This window comes from Malaclemys terrapin, chromosome 24 (assembly GCF_027887155.1).
Source record: "Malaclemys terrapin pileata isolate rMalTer1 chromosome 24, rMalTer1.hap1, whole genome shotgun sequence".
Classification (NCBI taxonomy): Eukaryota; Metazoa; Chordata; order Testudines; family Emydidae; genus Malaclemys; species Malaclemys terrapin.
This window is the reverse complement of record NC_071528.1, coordinates 11342936-11364512: the sequence shown is the minus strand read 5'-3', so window position 1 is coordinate 11364512 and position 21577 is coordinate 11342936. Positions and strand designations below refer to the sequence as shown.

Below are 21577 nucleotides of genomic sequence, written 5' to 3'. Positions count from 1 at the left end.
GGCGGCCGCAGTCAGTCAGGCCTTGTTTTCAGCGGCAGCGGGGTAGGCTGTGCGCGCTTGTCGCTCGCTCGGCGGGGCTGAGGGGGAAGGAGGGAGCGGGCGGCGGCGGCGCACGGCCTGGCAGGAGGGGGCGGAGGGTCCCGGGCTCGGGGGCGAGGCCGAGGCCGGGCCGGGCCGGCGGGGTCCCGGGCTGAGGAGGCCGGGCCGGGGGTCCCGGCGGCGGAGCCATGACTCTGGAGTCCATGATGGCCTGTTGCCTGAGCGACGAGGTGAAGGAGTCGAAGCGCATCAACGCCGAGATCGAGAAGCAGCTGCGGAGGGACAAGCGCGACGCGCGCCGGGAGCTCAAGCTGCTGCTGCTGGGTGAGGAGCCCCCCCGCGCCCCTCCCCCGCGCCGGGCAGCCCCCCCATCCTTCCCCTCCCCCCCCCGCCCTGGATCCCCCCTTCGCCCCTCCCCCCCCCGCCCTGGATCCCCCCCTTCGCCCCTCCCCCCCCCGCCCTGGATCCCCCCCTTCGCCCCTCCCCCCCCCGCCCTGGATCCCCCCCTTCGCCCCTCCCCCCCCCCCGCCCTGGATCCCCCCCTTCGCCCCTCCCCCCCCGCCCTGGATCTCTTCCTCTTCTGGGGGCTCTGCTGGCCCCCACCCCTTAGCACCCCCCCCCTCTGGATCCCTTCCCACCCCGACCCCCTGTTCTTCTCGCCCTGCTCTGGCTCTTCTCCTCTTCTTCCCCTGCCCTCCCGCCCCAGCACCTGCCCTCCCGCCCCAGCCCAGCACCTGCCCTAGATCCCATTCTTTTCTCTCCTTTCCCCCCCCCCCCATCCCTGGATCTCCGCCCCTCTCCCCATCGTGCCCACCCTGAAGCTGGCTTTCACTCCCCTGCCTCAGTTACCTTCTTCCCCAGGGCTGATTGCTGTGAGCACGTCCCTTGTGGCTCTATGGGCAGCCCCCGGCCTATGTTAAAATAGGGATTTTTTTTTTTGCACCCATCCCATGCTTAAAAACTTGCATCTGAAGAAGTGAGGTTCTTACCCACGAAAGCTTATGCTCCCAGTACTTCTGTTAGTCTCAAAGGTGCCACAGGACCCTCTGTATGCTTAAAAACTATGTGCCTTGTAAGCTCTACGTGTATTTGTTGTTGACCGTAATCATTGTGTTTGTTACACTAGTGCCTGAGGCCCAACAAAGAATGGGGCCCTATTGTGCTAGGCACTATACTAACTACTCGGTAGTAGCCATCCTTCCTTCCCCCATCTTAGAACCCACATGTTAACCTCTAGCGACTCTCTGGAGGCACATCTATGCTGCTCAGACCCCCAACTCCGCACACCTTTTTCTACTTATCAGAGTTGACAACTGTCAGGCACTTTGCTGTTGTCCAAAATATAACTCGTGAGGAAAAAGAGTTTGGGAAATTTAAAAAGAAGGGCATGGTAATGTCTAAACAGTTGTCTTCCTTATTCATTCTACATTTGGAGTAATTTTAATATTCAATCTGGGGGTTGACTGGTTTATTTGTTTTCTATCATAGTGGATGTTGTGTTAAATTTGCTTTTGACATAAGCAGAAACTTCAAAATTGAAATGACTCTGTCTTAAAAAAAAAAATCCTCTTGGAGAACTCTTTTTATAGGGGAGTTGGACCTACTGCCTTATTTGTGCATGAGAATTTTCATTACTAAAACTGGTGTAATTATATATTGTTGGCAGGCTTCTGGGTCTTTAATGAAGGAGTCATCTCCACCTAGTCTGGTGGTTTCTATGGTCTTCTCCCTCCTTTGTTAAACAGGGGAATTTATCCAGCTACAGCTCCCAAGGTCCCTGGGTACCATTCTTTTCCTCACATTCTCTTCTCCAGCAGGCCACATCTCTAAACCAGCCTACAGGGAGGGAGGGCGGGCGGGCAAGAAGAAATAAAGATAAGGCAAAGTAAATCTGAAGTCAAATGGAGTCATAAGAATGGAGCAGGATTAGTACTGGAAAGGAAAATAGTCAGGACTAGCTCTAGGAGTGGGGCTCCACTGTACTAGGATAAGGACATACCTGTTCAGATACCACACTGGTGGGGTGAGAGTGTCATTTAAGTATGTAAACAAAATTTTGTCTATGTTCCTATCTCCATCAGCATACTAAGGTGTCTCATAGTACCACCGAGGTTCCTAGTGGATAGGGAATCGGTTCTTCTACATGGTTTTCGGAGCGCTGCCATCATACGTTTTTCAAAAATTAAGAGATTACAGAGTTTAATGTTAGCAGGAAATGTGATGCTGGGGTGCAGGTAGCCCATAAGCTACTCTTAAACCATGAGACCTATGAAAACACTAAGTTATTGCTGCTCTCTTATACATTCTGTCATGGGCCTTGTCATCTATTGTCTGTGATTTCAGATCAAAATGGGAAGCAGGTCTGATTAAATAAGGCTGTTAATTTGGTATGTGTACTGAACTGGCATGCCAGTCAGGGATGTTTGAAGATGTAAGGTGGTCCAGTTCCAAATCCGCATGTGGGTATGTCTGCATCCGCTTTCACAAGCTAAGTGAGGCTGGGTCTGGCCAGGAATGGCTGAATAGGAATATCTAGGTTGATGCATAGTGGTGTTACTCATTGAGTAAATGGCGCACTTTCTTCCTAGTATCCGAGCAGCATGTTAAAAGCATGTTGGAGGTGCTGCTGTCCAGGTGAAATGTAAAACCAGGTTTCTGATCACTTGTCCATTTTCTTAAGGCTGAGTCTATACTAGAGAACTTTCCTTCCCCCAAATCTAATTGGCTTTAAAACCGTTAATGTGAACCAATTTTAAAACTGGTTGTACTATGGTTAGAGTAAGCTCTAGGAGGTCTGAACCATTCCTTGACTCAACTAGTTTGAACACTGATTCATTTAAAAACAAAAAACCTCAAGCTGCCTGGACCCTGGTCTACAACTGGCTCCAACCTGTTTTAAAATCAGTCCGGCTAAACTTTTTAAAAAACTAGTTAGGATTTGGGGGCAGACATCCATCGTTTAGACAAGGCCTAAGAGTAACAGCGTTAGCCCTAATAACTGCATTCTGCCTCCTTATATTCCATTTTCACTTTCAAGAGGATATGGTACTCTTCACTGCCTCTCCTAAACTGTTACGAAGTATTGTGCACTTTTAAGCAGGAGTCACATTAGCCCGTAAAGGGGGTAGTTCTAGTGGTGGGTGAAGTTAATTTCCTCTGGTTCATAAAGTCATTCGGAATCCTATGGTGCAGCATAAATGCAGATCATATTAGTTAGAGAGAGGCATTTTCTTGGTGAAGAATTTTGGGGAGGGCAGGATATATTTTAAGAGAAATCATATAAACAGTAGAGTATCAATAAGAACGTAGGGTAAGCAGAGGTAATTTCTTCCACACTGCTTCGCTGGCCAGTGTGGTGACAGTTGGTTTATATTGAAGCCTGAACCAGAAATATTGAGTGAAAAATAGAAGTGCTGTTATGAGTTGGAATGCTAATAAATAGTGCTGTTTCAGTGCTTCAGTTACTGCCCACTGATACTGGGCATACATTAATCTTTTTAATGAAGAAAATGAGATTATTTTTCTTGTGTAAAGTTACTTTGGTCCCAGAATAATAGGAAAGTAAGCAATGGGTGCCATTGACCCAACACATGAGTTCGTTTTCAAATGCATTTGTCATCAGCAACACTTATAAACTATGTGGCTTTTATGGGTTGACTGAAGGAATGGTGAGCTCAGATTATTCCCTTATCTCAACATTATCATATAAAAAAGGTTATTATGTTCTTATGACAACAGGAGACTATCCTCGCTGGTGTTTTTGGTGTTCCATAACGGTGATGGTGTGTATATTGTTGAGGGACCGAAGACAAGCAGGAGGCATGTATTTAAAAATGGAAGGTCGGGACTTGTGCATTTGATCTCTTGTGTGGTAGAATAAGTGAACCTAAGTTAGTGATCTGGTGCTGAAGTTTGTATCACAGTTACATCATCAAAGTGCTTTGAGGCGCCTCTACTCTTTGTTGGTTACTGTGGTAAAAGCACGAGGAAGTGTTTCTCACCACAGTGTACTCAACCGCAAAAGATTTCACTTTCTGATTTTTTTTTTTTATTTTATTTTTTTTTGTGTGTGTGGTGTAACTTTCTAGAGGAGACCAAGATAGCTAGTTAGTGGCAGTTACATAATTTATTTTAATGTTCAGTAAGCTGAGATGTTAAAAATTCTGCTATGCTCTTTAGACTTTTCTTGCTGTTTCTGGTTTGGTGTTTGGTTTTCTTTTTTCTGCTTGGGTATTTGTTTATTGCCCTGCAGAATAGACATAGGAACTTCAGAATCTACTCATAAGGAGTTGTTATGTGCATTTGTGATAAATGAGCCTCTGTCTTTATACGCAGAACCCCCCTGATTTCTAGTTGGAGATCTGATGGTTCACGTTGTGAAGCCAGGGATTTTTCCATAGATTGTGTCCCTGAATCTGGAGAGTTGAAGGATTTGTTACCTTCCTAATATATCTCAAGATGAGCTTGCGCCTGGGTTCATTACCCTTGTAATCTAAGTAATACACGGGCCAATATAATCAGCAAAACTCCATATTGAGGCAGCTTTTCGTTAAATGCACATCAACTGCAAATCTGGGAAAACTTCCACAAGAGCATTCTGTAGAATGAACATCCGTATTTCTGGAGATTGGACAGCGTACGGTTGAGCTATTGCTGTGTGAAGGAATTAGCTGCAGACTGTGTAAGGTGGCTATGGGGGGGGGCAGTCTGTGGAAGGAGTATATGGTCAATCCTTACAGCTGATCAGTAGCCATATAAATGAATATGTGCAGAAGAGGCCACTGGAGAAAACCCTGTTCTCCCCCAACGCTAGTTGGGTCCTGATTGTGACAGGGCTGTGTGAAGCCTTTCTTTGCCTACCCTTTCTCCCTCAAGATAAGAAAGTTTTCACTTTGTCCCTTTCCCGCGCTTTATTTTCATCACTGGACTGTCACCTGATGCAGCTTACATCTTCCTAAGCCCCTAATGGCAGGAATGTTGATCTGCCCACCTGACTGCATGTACAGAATGCAGGCTTTGATAGGGTTAGGGATGTATGAAACATCCAACCAGTGCAAATCTACCTGGCCTTCGCCAACAGGTATTAAAGCAGTGTAATGAGGGAGGCTTGTACCATGTGATGAGTGGTGCGTTGTCTGCATTGTACTTTGCCCAAGCAGCACGTGCAGCACAGCCTTTTTGGTTTCAGAGCACATTCTTGCCATCCCTTTTCTTTTATTGGAGATGTTCGCCATTTGTGCTTGGCTGTGTTGAAGCAACACTCACTTGAAATCTAGTTAATTTTAAAGTCTATAGTTTAAGGTATTGCACCTAGCACAGAGTCTGCAGAGCCTTTGCTGCTGTGCAAGAGACTCATACAAACGGGGGAGACTGACTAGGCAAAGTACGGTTGAATGCCACAGTGTAACAAACAGAAGAAACAAGGAAGACTCTCAAATCTGTGGGTTAAAGTAATCTTCAATGTTACTTGGAACAATAGTAGGTAAAAGCTTTTAGGCAAAAGAGTAACTTTCCCTAAAACTTTAGCAGTCCTCTTGCCAAAATTAACATAAGCCACCTATCTGCTTGATACCAGTTGTGTCCCTCTTACTTAGCCCCTAACTGATAAAGGATGACTTTGTCCATTTCAGCAGGGATAGAGATTGTGAGTTCAGATGTTTGCGGCATCTCAACTGTGTCTGGACTCTTTATTTACTAATTCCTGCTGTTTGGCCTGCTGGTCTGTTTTCCTTTTAAAACTCTGCTCAACAGTAGAGATTTGAGATTTCCTTTCCTTGTCCCCTTCACAAGTTGTTTCTCATCTGAACTTCTGAAGATAGTGATCACAAACTAATCCAAAAAGGATTACCACTTCACATGACGATTTTTTTTTTTTTTTAAATATTTCAGTGGTTTCAGGCCACTGAGAAGAAAAATATGTGGTGCAGGTAGTCTTTTGATCCCTTCTTTCTTTCAGAGCTGCTCTTTCTAATATATCAAGTTCATATCTAGTAAGGAGGCATCTAGATTGGGTAGGAAAAGAGTGATTGTACTAAAATGAGAATTGTTCTGGAGCTGTCATGATCTAACAGCCTTCCCCCACACCCTTTGGCACCCCAGTTTGTATAATGTACTGATTTAGGAATATATCAGGGAGTTTAGCTGGAATTGTGATTATAGCATCAAGCTGGATTGCATGGTAATAGGTCAGGTGTGACGGAGGGAGGGGGCTTTTTGAGGCAGGATATGTGGGAGTGGCTGTAATGTAAGATTTGGAGTGAGTACCAGAATTGCTTTAAGCCTGTCAAAAAGAACAAGTGCTCTTTCCATCATGGTCAGTTAGGCTTATGGTTGGTATGGGATGGGCCCACCGGGACCACTCTATAGACTTCCAAAAAGGAACTGGAGAAGTAATAATCAGTGGAGTAGATCCACTTGGATACATTAATAGGTGCAGTGGAGTAGGATGCAATAATAGCTTTACTCCCTCTGTACTGAACCTCATTTGTGATCTCTATTGACTTTTTCCCTTTGTTTGGTCTCTTCATTTGCAGGCACTGGGGAAAGTGGGAAGAGCACATTTATCAAACAGATGAGGATAATTCATGGCTCCGGCTACTCCGAAGAGGACAAAAGGGGCTTCACCAAGCTGGTGTACCAAAACATCTTCACTGCCATGCAGTCCATGATCAGGGCCATGGAGACCCTGAAGATCCTATACAAGTACGAACAGAATAAGGTGAGCCGAATTGCAGAGCTACATCGAGCCATCGTTTCGTCGCTTGGTGGATTTGCTTCACCAGTTCATGTTTGTCTGAGGGGTTTTTTTTAGGGCACAGCTGTAGGTTCTTGCCCTGTATTTGTGCTGCCTTTTGTACTATCTCCGCTGCCTGTTCAAACTTCCTGATAATTGGCCCCGTATGGCAGTTGTATCCTCCACTGTTGCTGTGGTATGATGCCGCTCTGTGGCTTTATTAATAGGGGTGTCAATAGGGAGTATAACAGTTTTCATTTGACTAGACACGTGTGTTCTACTTCTGTGAATTGTCCCACATAAAAATTTCTAGGGGTGGGAACTGATCTGCACCCACCTCACAAAGACCGAAGCATTTCAAATGTGCTGGGCCTTCCACTGTATGACAAGTGTCATTACCGAATGCCGGAAGATGCATAAGGGAGCTGTTGTAGAGCCCAGAAGATTGCACTATTGGAGTGACACCTACTAACAGCTGCAGATGGAGATCTGTCAATTTTCCTTTTATTAACCTTTTTTTAAGGATTTGTAACTCAACACAAACATTTATTCTGGGATGAAGCTTGGTTTACAAGATTTTGGAAACTTTTGGGCCAAATATGGTTTACATTCGTTCAGCTGGCTGTAAGGTATATGAGTGCAGATGATTTTAAGTGTGTGAATGTCAAGAACGTAGATGTTAGTATGCTCTGCTGTCTTAACACTTAGTGGATTTATTTTTCAAAATGAAATTGTGCAAAAGTTATACCAGGTGTATTGTAGTTGCTGTATTTTAACTTTTTTTAATAGCCACATAGGGACTGGGAGGCTTTAGGGGATTAGTAATAGGATGTGGCACCTTTCTTCTCTAGATCATTGGTCCAAATTGAGGCCCAAGTCAGTATAGACTTGAAAATACCACTATTAAGTGGTAAATGGAAGAAGAGTTGAAGGGCTCAGATGAGTTCTTAATAACCAGGTATCCACATCACAGCTGCCTCTAACTGGCCCTCTTGTTTGCATTCTCAACAGAGGGGCCAAGGATTGAATGGTTCTTCAAGGCTTAACTCCCCTTTGGCCTTTAGAAAAAGTCTGTCTGTCGGGGTCAATGCTGAGGCATGGGCGTGGTATGAGGATGCTTGCATTACCCATGTTTTCTCTGGGGTGTGGTTAAAGGACTCTAGGGGCTATAATCTGTCACCTTCCACTAACGCTTAATGTACATAGGAAAGCAAACTAGATTAAATTCTCTCTTTGAAGAAAAGTATAGTGTGGGTGAACAGAAATTGCTTCTCATTGCATCCAGAAAACCCTTAGGAATTGCAGTATTGGTGTGTGTAGTAGTTGTATTAATACAACAGGCTGCGGTGATGACTTCAGTCCTGCTCCACTTTGTGGTGTCAGTTTTGTTCCAATTCTCTTTTTCCTCCTCCATAAAAGAAGAGGCCTGGATTATAGCAGACTGCAGTAAGATCTCCCACACTCTTAAAAATGTAAGCTAAAATCAATTAAAGGCTTACAATGAAACACTAGGCAGCTACGTTCCGGTAATAAAACTGACTGCACTCCCCAATCCGGCAGTCTGGGACGCCACACTCTCAGATCTGTGCTTGGGTTTTGGTGTTTCTAAACAGTGGGTGACTTATGCTCTAGCACAACTTGGTAAGTTAAATTCAGAGAGTCTGTTGCCATTTCTGTTTAAATAATTTCTGTTAAGGATCATGTGATGCTTGCAGGAGCTTTTACAGATGTGGCTGGTACCGAGAATATAAAATTGGTGTTTTTCCTTTTAACCTGTTGGAGGTCTAAGTACAAATGGAATGGATAATTTTTAGATGTCTAGTCTGCCCATTGCTGTCCTGTTGCAGGTGATGTAAGCAGCTTGACCAGCATCCAAGAGGTAGCATTCCTGGAGCCCTTGCAAGAGGATCTAGGTTAATGTATGCTCACTTGTCTTTCACCCTTCTGTCCTCAGACCAATGCACTGCTGATTCGGGAAGTGGACGTAGAAAAAGTCTCAACCTTTGAGCAGCCATATGTAAGTGCAATTAAGACATTGTGGACTGACCCTGGAATCCAAGAGTGTTATGACAGGAGGCGAGAATATCAGCTCTCTGACTCGGCTAAGTAGTAAGTACATAAGCACTCTGGTGTGCTGCTGGATATCAGGGCCACATTAGCTAAACAAAAGCTTCCTAAAACTTAACTGAGGTCTACAGATGCCTGAATATGGTTATCACACTGCAAACTGGCCCTGCTGTCTTTCTTTTAGTTTTTGTAGATTATCCTCTTTCCTCCTATTACTTCACCCCATGTTATAGGTGTATCTATCTGCTAATGATTTAGTCTGGTGGGGTAATCTAGGCAATGTGGGTGTATGCTTCTGAGTTTGAACAGTAAGCATATGCCTCCCTGCCTTTTCAGTAACTCTGGTTCCAAACAACTCTTATCACTGTACTTTTTTGATTCTGGTTTTGTGGCTTCAGTTGTTACACACAGAGTTTGGGAGCAGAGGATGGGATGGGATACAGTTTTTAGTACTGGAATGTCTGGAAGATCCATACACTCTTGTAGCACCACCAGCTGCTTTCCACGAGTTCTGTTGGGTGATAAATGGAGCTATTCACACCTCTGTCCCAGGATGCGCAGGTGGCTATGGAGTGTCCACCCAGACCATCTCTGTACCCTGTTCCTGGTTCCTGCACAGCAGAAATGCCGCTTTCCCCTGTTGACTTAGTCTTATGGAGCCATGGGTTGAGGGGGATCAGGATTTGACATTTGGAGCTGCTGCAGAATGTCTGAGCGCATAGAGACTCTGGAAGATGGCAGCGCGTTGGGTCATAGAGATTTTTTTTTTATAACCAGAAGGGCTAGGTAGTTTATTTTAAATTAAACTGAATTCTGCAGTAAACATTGGAAATGCCCAAATCCATCCTATAGCAAGGACTTGCTACAGCATCGATTTCCAGAGACCTAGGAGATGGTAACTGTTTCCTACATCTGTTGCCTTCCTGCTTCTCATTTGAAGCAACAAGTATGAGAAGAGCTGCTTGTCTCTGCTGCTTTGCACATGGCCTCCTCTCTTCCCTTGATTGAGAGAGATATTGAATGTTTGGCTGTAACTTTGTGAGCTGTAACACATGGCAGTTACTACGTCAGAAGAGATTCTGGGGAATTGCTGTCAATTGATAGAAGACAGTCATAGAAATGTACATGTGAATCTTGGGATTCAGTTAAAGGTTGTTCCCTGAAGTATGAGTTCCAGTACTTGGTCCTGTCCCATTTTAAATGATCCTAGTGATGCTGCTAGCAGTCAGATTTCTTTTGGTCTCCTTAACGTGTGCGGGGGGAGAGAGGAATCTATGGCTATAATGTGTTGAAACCCCCATGAGTGTGAGCTACAGTCTAAGGTGCTTTTTTTCTTCATATGCCTCTCACAGCTACCTTAGTGACGTGGATCGAATCGCAACCCCAGGATATCTACCAACCCAGCAAGATGTGCTACGGGTTAGAGTTCCTACAACCGGAATAATAGAATACCCCTTCGACCTAGAGAATATTATCTTCAGGTACTGAAGCTGTAGCCCAGGTTATACTTGTTCTTTCAAGTGGGACTGAACTGGGGGAGCACTACTCTTGGCTCTTTAAACTACTGATCAAGAGTATCCATGTTCTTAGCTAGGGAGGACTTAAGAGTGTGTTTGGGAAGGGGGGGAATATTCGGTGTGGTCCCTAAACATGGTATGATTTTTTTTAAGGGCTGGTCCACACTAATGCCCCAGTTCGAACGAAGATACGCGACTTCAGCTACGTGAATAACATAGCTGAAGTCGAAGTATCTTAGTTCGAACTGCAAGGTACTTACTGCGGGTCCACACGCGGCAGGCAGGCTCCCCCGTCAACTCCGCGTACTCCTCTCGTGGAGCAGGAGTACCGGTGTCGACGGCGAGCACTTCTGGGATCGATTATTGCGTCTAGACAAGACGCGATAAATCAATCCCAGAAGATTGATTGCTTACTGCCGAACCCGGCGGTAAGTATAGACCAGGGGTCGGAAACGTTCGGCACACGGCTCGCCAGGGTAAGCACCCTGGTGGGCCGGGCCAGTTTTATTTACCTGCTGACGCGGCAGGTTCGGCCAATCGCGGCCCCCGCTGGCCGCGGTTCGCCATCCCAGGCCAATGGGGGCGGCGAGAAGCCGCAGCCAGCACATCGCTCGCCCGCGCTGCTTCTCGCCGCCCCCATTGGCCCGGATCGGCGAACTGTGGCCAGCGGGGGCCGCGATCGGCCGAACCTGCCGCGTCAGCAGGTAAATAAAACTGGCCCGGCCCGCCAGGGTGCTTACCCTGGCAAGCTGCGTGCCGAACGTTTCCGACCCCTGATATAGACGTACCCAAAGTTTATTAAGGGCATCTGAGTGAGAGGAGTTGAAACCAATGGCTTCTGGAAATTGAGGAGGGTGTTGGTTAAATGGCATAGTTTTGGTACTAGTCTCGCTGATTCTATCCAGAGAACCTGAGGTGGGTGTACAGCTGGAATTGTGGCTCCTCCTGTTATATGTTAACATGCTGGCATCTGCTGAGTACATAACAGCTCACCAGCCCATTGGACAAACTGTTGGTAGCTTAATCCACCAAAGGAAAAACTAAGTCTTCTTCTGGCAACACTGATTTGAAACATAACCCCTTGCAAGAAGTTCTTCTGTCTTCATGCAGTGTTGAGGTTCTTTGATCTGTATGTCTTTAACTTTGATGAGAGATCCTGCTTTCTCTGTACTGATTCTTTTATGTGCGTTCTCCAGTGTGTGTCTTCCAAAGGTGGTCTCCTAGAAATAGCTTGTGCCATCAGGATTTGACTCACTTCTGCATCGTGTGTGTATCTGTAGGTTTAACTGTGCCTTTATACGATCTCCAAATAGACAGAAAATACAGAGGCATGATAACATGTTTGCTACTTTGCAACAGGCATTCTCCTTTATTCTATCTAGATACTTATTTGGTCCATGCTGTCATAGCTTCTAATGTTGTAGATGGGAGAAGAGTGAACAAGTGGTAAAAAGAGAGACTAGAAACCTGGACTTGAGGTTCAGTTCTTTGCTTTGCCATACTCTGAGCAAGTCACTGTCTCTGATTTGTATTCCCCATCTGTGAAATGGGAATAATGCTCCATTGAGATAAAGGTTTTGGACTTGGTTGGCTTTGTTTTATAATTTGAGATCCATGTATAAAAGGTGCAATAGAAGTGAGATGCAGGTGTAATATAGTGGTTCGAATTATGGACCCAGTATCCTGATGGTTTTTCTTAGGCATGTGGTGTGAATGTGTGGTTGACTGGGTTTCATGCTTTTGCCTATGGATTAGCATGACTCCATTCAGCATAATGTCCTGGGGAAAGCCCAATAGCCAAAGGAAGTCCTTAACCTCAAACTTTCGCTCCCAATCAGAAGTTTTAATATGAAGCCTTAATATCAAAATGTAAATAGCTTTGGCTTTTGGTAGAACAGGATTTGAATGGATTTGCCATCGTTTCTTTTCAGTCTCCATAGTTCAGGGTGATGGATGAGCCTGGTTCCAGAAGCTCTGCTCAGTAAATGAGGCCAGGATGCAAACAGGAATGAGGATGCTTATATTTTGCTGTCAGTCTCCCAGAAAAAAAGAAGTGGGTCAAACATGGAGGTGGCCATGGAATTAGCATTCAGAGAACTTCCTGTTACGCTGTCTGAGCACAACTGCTCGTAGAGGACGCATGTTACTGTATCCTGATGCCTGCTTCACTTGGGGGGAGAAAGTTGTGTTTCTCTCATTCATATCCTAGTGCTTTGGGTGCAGGTAGAGACGCTCTTATTGATCCTTGACAGGCTATTGCTTTGACAGATTGTATGTCTTTCTCTTCCTTAGAATGGTGGATGTTGGAGGTCAGAGGTCAGAACGAAGGAAGTGGATCCATTGCTTTGAAAACGTGACCTCCATCATGTTTTTAGTAGCCCTTAGTGAATATGACCAAGTTCTAGTGGAGTCTGATAATGAGGTAAGCCTGAGCAGGAGTAGGCCCTAATGATGAGGGGAAAGTGGGGAGGGTCTTTCTGATTTTCTTAGAGGTTGGTACTAAACTGCTTGGTGCCAAGAGAACTGGAACTTGAATTAGTAGTAACTGTTGTTTTTGGCCTTCAGCTTTTCCCACTACAAAGAGAGAACCTGGGGCTAAATGGGTCACGACCCTTCTGGAAGCAGGGTACAAGATAGTTTGAAATGCACAGTGCAGAAACATTCTGATGTCCCACATCTTAGATTCTCTGCGTCCCTGATGAAAAGCCCTCAAGATCTTGCACACACTCCTTTTTTCCCTTCCATGTTAAATGTCCCCCCCTAGATACCTTGTATCATGGCAACCATCTTGCCAAATAATGGCTAGTCTCTTTGCGAACATCGTTCTAGTGCCTTGACCATCTAGAAGAGCGGCTGCTAAGCAGCAGCAGGCACTCCTTCTTGTGAGCCAACACATACCTGTGCTGGGAACAAATCTTCATGACCAGAAGTTGATCCCAGATCTACCACATGAAAATTAAAGTCATAAAATGACTTGGGCCAATAAGAGCATGTTGACTGGCATGTCATTAAAACCAGTCAAATTAAATTCAAGTCAGTCACAGATGTTGCACTTGTTTCCTACGTACACACTCCACTGGACCAAAACTGAAATGGGACAAAGGTGTTCCACACAAGACATCTGAGAGATCTGGGGTGATGTGGATGAGTTCATGTGTCTAGGATCAGAGATAGCCAGGTTTTCACAAATGAGGGTTTTTGGTGTGTTGATGTAGTTTATTTCTTGCATCAGAACCGGATGGAAGAGAGTAAAGCCCTTTTTCGGACCATTATCACCTACCCGTGGTTCCAGAATTCTTCAGTCATCCTCTTCCTCAACAAGAAAGATTTGTTGGAAGACAAGATCCTGTACTCCCACCTTGTTGACTATTTCCCAGAGTTTGATGGTAAGTGATTTTTAAAGAGGATCTTTCAAACTAGAATGAACCTTCTAAATAAGGGGAGGGGGAAGAAAACAACAACAAAAATATTTCACCTGTGAGATTTTTTTAATTAGGTATTTAATTCATATGTGAGCGGGCTTCTGTTTCCTGCTTTCTTCTGTTTGATTTAAAGTGAAATCATGATGCTATAAAAATTAGTATTTTACAGATTCAGGGCTGAATTTGTTGTAGGATCGAGTGGCATTGGGAGGAGACAAACCCTTCATTGGGTGGAAATACTTTTAATAAAAAGCAAAAGTGGCGAGTAAATTTGAATATCTTGATCTTCATGTAACTTGTGGATTCTGACAGAAAAAACAGCTGCAAACTTTTCATAGATCAACAATTTAAAGAAGCTGCCAAATGTCACCAGAAACTCTGCTTTCCGTAGATCTGTGCATGGATCTCAGTTGAGCTGCGATTATTTTGATTTCAGAGTATTAATTTCCATACTTGAAATATACATACTGGTGTAGAACTTTATAGACATGCAAGAATATAGTGGTAGAAGAGATGGGAAAACACCAATTAGACCATCAAACCCCTCCTTCTGCCAGATCAGGGTGCAGTCCCTTCACATAGGCTAATGTGTGGACTGGTCAAATCATCCAAGTCTTTTTGATGTTGGTGTTGAAAAGCTTCAGGCAGGGTAAAATCCCTGTCAATCTGCCCTTCCCAATTTTGGGCTGATAATATCTTCATGATGCAGGGAAGCTCCCATTTGGGGTTAAGCTCTTCAGCATAAACAGTGTTTTCTGTAACCTCTGATCTGCAGATCAGTCTCCCACTAAATTGGATGATGCCAACTCTGTATGAGATTGAAGGTATATGTGGGACAGGAGAATAAGGTCAGGCAAGCTTTTTTTCTAAGCCCTCTCCTACCAACTCTTAGCCTTTTTGAGGCAGCTGAAAACTGCTGTCTGGGTAAAGGGAAAGCCATCTTCTTTTGTTTTTGGCCATAGTTCACTGGCGGCAGTTGGAGAATCCTCTTTCCCCCTGAAGAAATTTCTATCTATTTGGTCTTCCAGGCAAGCTGCTTGCCTCACTATGGGCTTGTAACAAAACAGGTCCTAATTAGTCTTCTTTCCAGCCCTGGAGTCTTCTGCCCCCTGGTGTCAGGAAGTACAGACATCTCTGAAGTCTTTACTTGTGGTAACTGTTAGAGGTTCTCACACTAGTCTGGAGATCATTGGTGGTCCATGGTGAATTCATATCTTCAGCTGCTAAATCACAGTAGAAGGTAGCAGAAAAATATATGAAATGTTTTCCTAATATTACTTTTCCGTATAACCAATTGCTGTAGCTGCCAAAGGATGCTGTGTGATTTTGACTGCGAGGTGGTCGATGATGCTCTCTCTCAAGGTGTGGTCCGTGCTATGGAAGCAATATGAGAACACCAAGCACTTCAGATAGACGATAGAGCATCACCAGGTGTCTGTCTAAGGAGCTAGTAGTGGCATAAAGTGACCGCTGACTGCAGCTCAGTTCATAGCTCTATAAACTGGCTGGTCAGAGAGGAAATGCTATAGTTGTCTTAGGGTTGTTTCTTGATTCGAAGCTGATTTTGTTAGGCATGCAGAAATAATGGGAACTAGATCTTGTGCTTCAGGGCATGAGATGATTACTACAGGGATCAGGAAGAAATCTACAATCCTCAAGATCTGCATTATTTTACAATTGACTAGGTATGTTACAGGAGAGATTCAGTTACATTTACTATTTGCCATTTCAGTATAGTGGTCCAGATGGACTGTTCTTCTGGCAGGCTATGTCAAATTCTCTGTTTCATAGATCAGAGTCCAAAGCAGCCTGTCAGAGCTTGGTATTCTGAAGCTTAAAACGCACCCCCTAGGATTTGACCAGTTAGTATTCGGCATAAGATGTTCCAGCTTCCACGACCGAGGGTGCTACATTTCTTCTCCCGTTTGGTCACATAACCTCCTCCCCTTGGGGTGGGGGGTGGAGAGAAATCAAGCTGGCAATTCTGGGGGTTCAAACCAAGTAATGGACTGTGCGCAGTGCTGTTTACTGTTGCCTTTGTTTGCTGCAGGCCCGCAGAGAGATGCTCAGGCAGCCCGGGAGTTCATTCTCAAGATGTTTGTGGATTTAAACCCAGACAGCGACAAAATCATCTACTCTCACTTCACATGTGCCACAGACACGGAAAACATCCGTTTTGTCTTTGCTGCCGTCAAGGACACCATCCTACAACTCAACCTGAAGGAGTACAACCTGGTCTGACCTGCTCTGCCCCTCGCCCCCTTGGAGGCCTCCTTGTGAAGAAAAGACAAAAAGAAAAATTTAAAAATTACAGGAAAAAAATCTTAATTTTTAATGATGTAATGATTGCAAATTGTCTGATCTGTGGAGTGGCGAATTTGCTCAGTGTTATCCTGGAGTCTCATGTCTCTGTCCACAGAGTAGTTGATTTCATATTTTTAACAAATTGCTTTTATTTCACAGTTAATGGGGGGAGGTGGGGGGATACACCTCACTCTTCGGCACCTTGTTCACCTCTTAATTTTTGCCAAGGCAGCCTCATCTTGGGCTTTACTTTGTCGCTTAGCCGCTTTTATTTTCCTTTTCATTCCCGTGGTATATATAGAGATCTATAACTTTTCTGGCCAAGATTGTAAATTCACTGGACTGTGGGAGTGTGGAATGCTACTGGTCCCTTTGCCTTGTGCCATAGGGTGCCTCTGGTGTAATTATTAATCCTGCTTGCTTTTTGTTCCCACCCTGCCCTCCCCAAGGACACGCCCCATGGTTCACTGTGATGAAATGTTGGGGAGGAACAATTGCTCTCCATCTATAGCAAAAAACCCACAACAACAAAAAAAGCCATCACTTTTCCATTCTTTGTACGGTTTAGTCTGGGTTACTTTTTTTTCTTATCAATTATAAAAGGTATGGAGACTGTGATTATTATTATTATTTTTTTTTAAATTATTGATGTTCTATACATAGTTTGCTACATATTGCTGTATTTTGTTCATGGACTTTAAATGATGGGCGCTCTTGGAGCAATAGCTGCTGAGCCTGGGGAGAAGTGCCTGACTGTATTATTATTATTTTTAAAAGTAGGCTCAATTTATGGAAAGAAACTTTCACTCTGAGTGAAGTGTAAGGCATCAAAGTGAGCGACTTCTCTATGCAGCGAAGATCAGAAGCTCACTGCGTAATTTTGTGGCATTTAAACACCAAATTTTTCCGGATTGAAGACCTGAGATGTCACGTGCCACGCTTTGGTTCTCTTGCGTGCTGTGAACAGCAAGGAAATCCTCATCACATCTTGTGCCAGCTGTGTGCATTTGTAAGGGTGCTTCATTCCTGCCCAGCTCGCAAATTGCCTAGAAAGGACCAGAGTTGGGTGACACGGATTCTGGGGTGTGGGGAGGATTCTTACTGCTTGAAAAGATTGTGAAAAGTTTTAGGAGGAGTTGGGGAGTTCTATTACTATTTTCCTGTCTGTGCTCTCCCTGAGACAGATGCTGCTGTGGTTTTTCTTTAGAGGAGCATGGATTCTCTTTGGAGCACTTGCACAGATATTTGCTCCAGAGGTGCGGGGTGCCTGATAATTGAGAGTACAGCAGCCACTTTTGGAGTGTGTTGCTGAAGTGAGAATCCTGTGGTGGGATGGACAGCAGGCTAGTACAGGGGAAGGCAGCTGGGTTTGTTGATACAGGTGTTACTCGGAATGGATTCTAGGTGCCATATTGAATTCCACTCAACTGAGGGCTTCAAGCCCTTCTGTCTCGTTTTATAGGCTTCCAGAAGCGCAGGTGAGTGAGCAAATGTACCAAAGCTCTGCTTCCTCTTGTATCTGCCTAGAGGAAGACTGCAGTGGCAAGGCAAGCAGTGAGTAAGGAACAGTGGCATCTGTCCCACCTCTGGACATCTGTGAAATATGGGCAACACTAATGGTTCTATTACAATTCCAACGAGTAGCATTGGGTCCAAATTCTCTGGATAAACCAGACACGGCTTCAGTTGCTTCTAGACTGCTGTTGGTCGCTTAAGGCTAACAAAGGCCCTAATCTCCCAAGCTGCATGGTTGAAGGGGGTGTCCAATATTTTGTTGTCTCATTTGTAGACTGAGCACTACATCGGTGTTTTGCACAAAATGTAATGAAATTGAACTGCCCCAGATGCCTTTGATGTGTAACACTAAATCTGGAGTTCACACTACTTTCCAGTCGTTCTGTTTTAGGGCTCCCTCGTGTTTTCCAAAACAGGAGAGGGAAGACTGCTGTATTTCACCGAGCACTACAGAAGAAAGAAAGCTCTTGGAGGTGATACAGCCAGGTATCAGGGAGCAGGTATTGGAGTAATAGCCTTGGGACCAACAAGTAGAGAACCCAGGTCTGGCTGAGAGTAGGGTAGCAGCTGCTTGTAGAATCACTACATTCCTGATCCTGCCTAATGTTTAGGAGAAACAAGGGAGGGATTCTCTCGTATGCCAGACAGCTTTGCACCAATTTTACCGCGTTTTTGTCTTTATGCCAAAATGATCCTTTTTCTCGAAAGTGTTCTATGAAGAGGATTTTATAATCGTCTTCGGTCTATTCTAAATGCCGTTCTTCTGGAACATACGGTGTGCCAGTTCTCCTGCTTCCCTGATCTTATGAGTGGTTTGCGCTGCATCCAATTGCCGGCAGTGGACTTGGCGCTAAGGGATTCAGATTCTTGGAACAAATGTCCCAGAGGTTTCTTTCCAAGGTTAATGATGGTGGCACTTCCCACTTGAATCTTTGTGGGTATCGTCCCTCTACCTGCCAAGAGAAGAGATGTTGATCTGGCACAGAAGGAAGGATCTTGCGTCATCCATTGTGTGGAACAGAGTGCATTTGTCTAGCTGTGATGAATTCTGGAAGGATTTTGGGCTTTACTAAAGATTGGAGCACATGCTGTTTACCCTCCTGCTCCGTTGCTTGGCATAGCTATTGGCCTGGTCACCAGTTGGGCTTGAGGGTAATTGGGTGGGGATATCACATGTTAGGGCTGTCCCACAACATGTTTCTGAAATCTCATCTGACCTAGAGAAGGTACAGGTCAGAGTTGTGCACAGAATCCAGAGCTGTCTGTGGGTTGTAGCATAGAAGAGAAGGCAGGGGGATTAGCCGCCCCTGCGTGGCGAGAGATGTTTTGTTTGCCTTCTTCTTAGATCGTGAAGCATTCTTGCAGAACCAGTGCTGCTCTGCATCTCTGGGGGCAAACCCCACAACAGATGCGTGCTCTAGTGAAAGTGCCAAATCAAAAACCAAACTTGCCTATCTCATCCTCTTTGGTGATAGGGCTGGTCAGGATTTCCCAGGAACAAGGGATTGAAGCTCAGGACAGAAGTCTGTTGAGATTCACATGTAAGAATCCCGAATCTTAGGCTGAGGAAACAGCCTCTTGGCCAAGCTCTGTTCATAGTGCACTTTCTGAAACAGGTCTACTCCGAGTCATCCTAAACTTTACAGTGGAGAGACCCATGGGGGGAGGGAGGTGTGGAGAAGTTCGTCCTGATTTTCCTTGCATTGGCGTCCGGTTTCCTTGCATCATTCCATAAGGATCAATCATATGGTGAGCAACTGCCCCTCCCTGTTTCCCTTTCTCCTGGAATCGGATTCTTCGGTCTGCTGTTGTTACTTCCTAGTGATGTTGGCATTACCTTCAGCTACGGGGTGGTTTCTTTCTTTTTTTTTTTTTTTTTTTCCCCCACGTGTTTTATTACTTGGTAACTTTTTAAAATGTGCTTTCGGCGTGTGCTGACCATCGTATTGTACTATACAAACCCAGGTTGTTAGAGTCCAGCCGAGGTAAAGTCTGTAATGCAGCACCCAGTTTTAAAAGTATGGTTTGTGCCAATGCCCCTTCTTTAGTAGTGCCAGAGACTCTTTACAAGTGCCAATGTGGTGGAAATTATTTGGTTATACTTGTATATTATAGGATCCTGATTTAAACAATTTAAACATCCTATTTAAAAAGATGCTATATAAAATGCTGTTTTTAAACCTTGTCATTTGAAATGCATGTATTGTTGTGCGTGTTGGGGGGGGGGGGGGGATGGGGGAGGGGAAAGGAGTTTCTGACTCTGAGTTCCAGGCTCCAGACTCTCTTTTCCAGTCTAGGAGTGTGACGATTTCTTGGAACAGTCCTGCTCTGGCTCCTGGGCAGAAATACCTGATGGAAATTGATTTTCATATCTTTCTCCTGAAATAAATTCTCTGTTTGAAATTGGAATAAATTTTGTTCCTAAAACCTGTTCTGGTGATATGTGTGTTTGCTACTCCCCTCCTCCCACCCCCAGTTGGCTAAGTAACTTCTCCAGCAGGTGGGAGCTGCCTCATATCGGTGAAGGAGCCGCTTGAATGTTCTGACCTTCTGTAGCACCATTTATCTGCAGGAGACATAGTTATCCCCATTTTACAGCTGGGGACTCTGAGGCACAAAAGGTAAAGTGACTTGCCAGGTGCAACCTAAGCCTTTGGAAATGTGACTAGAACCCCAGTGCCTGAACTCTCCTCTGCCTGAACTATGAAACAGTCCCTCCTCAGGGAAAGAGGGAGTTACCTGTATTTTTGGATTTTAGTAATCTCAAGTAAGGGCTGGTCTACACTGAAACCTTACATTGGTTTAGCTATATCTCTCAGGGGTGTGAAAAATCCACACCCCTGAGAGACGTTGTCATGCCAACCTAATCCCTGGTGTAGACCGCATTTGTTGACAGAAGAATTGTCGTCTCTGCAAGCTTCACCTGTACAAGGCCTGGCATGCACTGCTCTATCGTGAACTGGTCACTCATGTAAACATGGAGGGTTGAGTGCTAGGAGCTGTAATTTCATGGCCACTTATTAACTGAAGAAGTCCTGGACTTAGTTAAGCTTTATACAACAATGTCTTGGGCCTCAGACCCTAGCTGTCCTTGTCTTCGCACCTTGATGTTCTCATCAGGTGTGTTTAGCGTGAAATGTTCTATCCATGTTGAGTGAAATGCATTTCCCAGAGTTCCCCGTCTGGGTTATGCTCTCTGCCTTTTTGCAGCGGGACTACTACAATCCACAAAATATAAACTAAACCTGGTGGGTTGATTTCTTGCTACTTGCTCTGGGGAGATGCATTGGCCAAGGCTTTTGAGTGTGTTTTCTAGGTGCCCACCAGATGTCACTAGTAACACTCAGGCAGCTGCTTCGCTTCTGTATCTAGAAATGTTGGTGAGCCACTTGTTAAGAATTCCCACCCCCACACACACTGTTGGGGTGAAGGTGTGAGGAGAGGAAATAGACAAGGTAGGTAACGTAACTCTTTTTTGTACCATCAGGTACATTACTGTAGAGAAAGGGAACTTTGTTACTTCGGCCTTAACTTTCACTTTTGGCCTGTAAGGGACATGTATGCGTTCAGTGGGGAAGCAAAATTACCCCTTGTTATGGGGAGAAGCTTTTCTTTTAGACTGTTATTGCTCATGGTCACTATGTTACACTCTCTAGCATAGGGGCGGCGGGCAAACTTTTTGGCCTGAGGGCCACATCGGCTGTGCCTCCCTAAACAGTCAGGTGTGGCCCGGCCGCCACCGTACTGCCTGGAGCACCAGTGGCTGGCGGCGTGGCTGCACCAGGACAGGCAACTGTGCTGTCCGGCTGCAGCCAGCCCCGCATCGTGCAGCGCAGAGACCGGGTCAGGCCGGGCTCTGCAGCTGCACTATCCCAGGAGCTCGCTGCCCAGAGCATGAGCCTGCGGCACAGTGAGCTGAGGCTGCGGTGAAGGGGGAGAGGCCGGGGGCAAGCCTCCCGGGCCAGGAGCTCCGGGGCCAG

At 45.2% G+C, this 21577-nt stretch overlaps 1 protein-coding gene across 1 annotated transcript; it reads left to right on the top strand.

The window, feature by feature from the left end:
- Positions 1 to 111: 111 nt before the first annotated feature.
- Positions 112 to 20028, top strand: GNA11 (G protein subunit alpha 11). Its single transcript, XM_054013384.1, has 7 exons — positions 112 to 363; positions 6573 to 6757; positions 8727 to 8881; positions 10192 to 10320; positions 12649 to 12778; positions 13589 to 13742; positions 15829 to 20028. The coding sequence occupies exons 1-7, from the start codon at positions 228 to 230 to the stop codon at positions 16017 to 16019; spliced, it is 1080 nt and encodes a 359-aa protein (XP_053869359.1). The 5' UTR covers positions 112 to 227; the 3' UTR covers positions 16020 to 20028.
- Positions 20029 to 21577: the final 1549 nt, after the last annotated feature.

What these genes read in the sequence shown, in the direction of transcription:
- GNA11 (XM_054013384.1), top strand. Translation starts at nt 228, where the DNA reads ATGACTCTGGAGTCCATGATGGCCTGTTGCCTGAGCGACGAGGTGAAG. An exon ending in ACAAGTACGAACAGAATAAG is followed by an intron (nt 6,758 to 8,726) that starts GTGAGCCGAATT and finishes TTCTGTCCTCAG; the next exon opens with ACCAATGCACTGCTGATTCG. An exon ending in CTATTTCCCAGAGTTTGATG is followed by an intron (nt 13,743 to 15,828) that starts GTAAGTGATTTT and finishes TGTTTGCTGCAG; the next exon opens with GCCCGCAGAGAGATGCTCAG.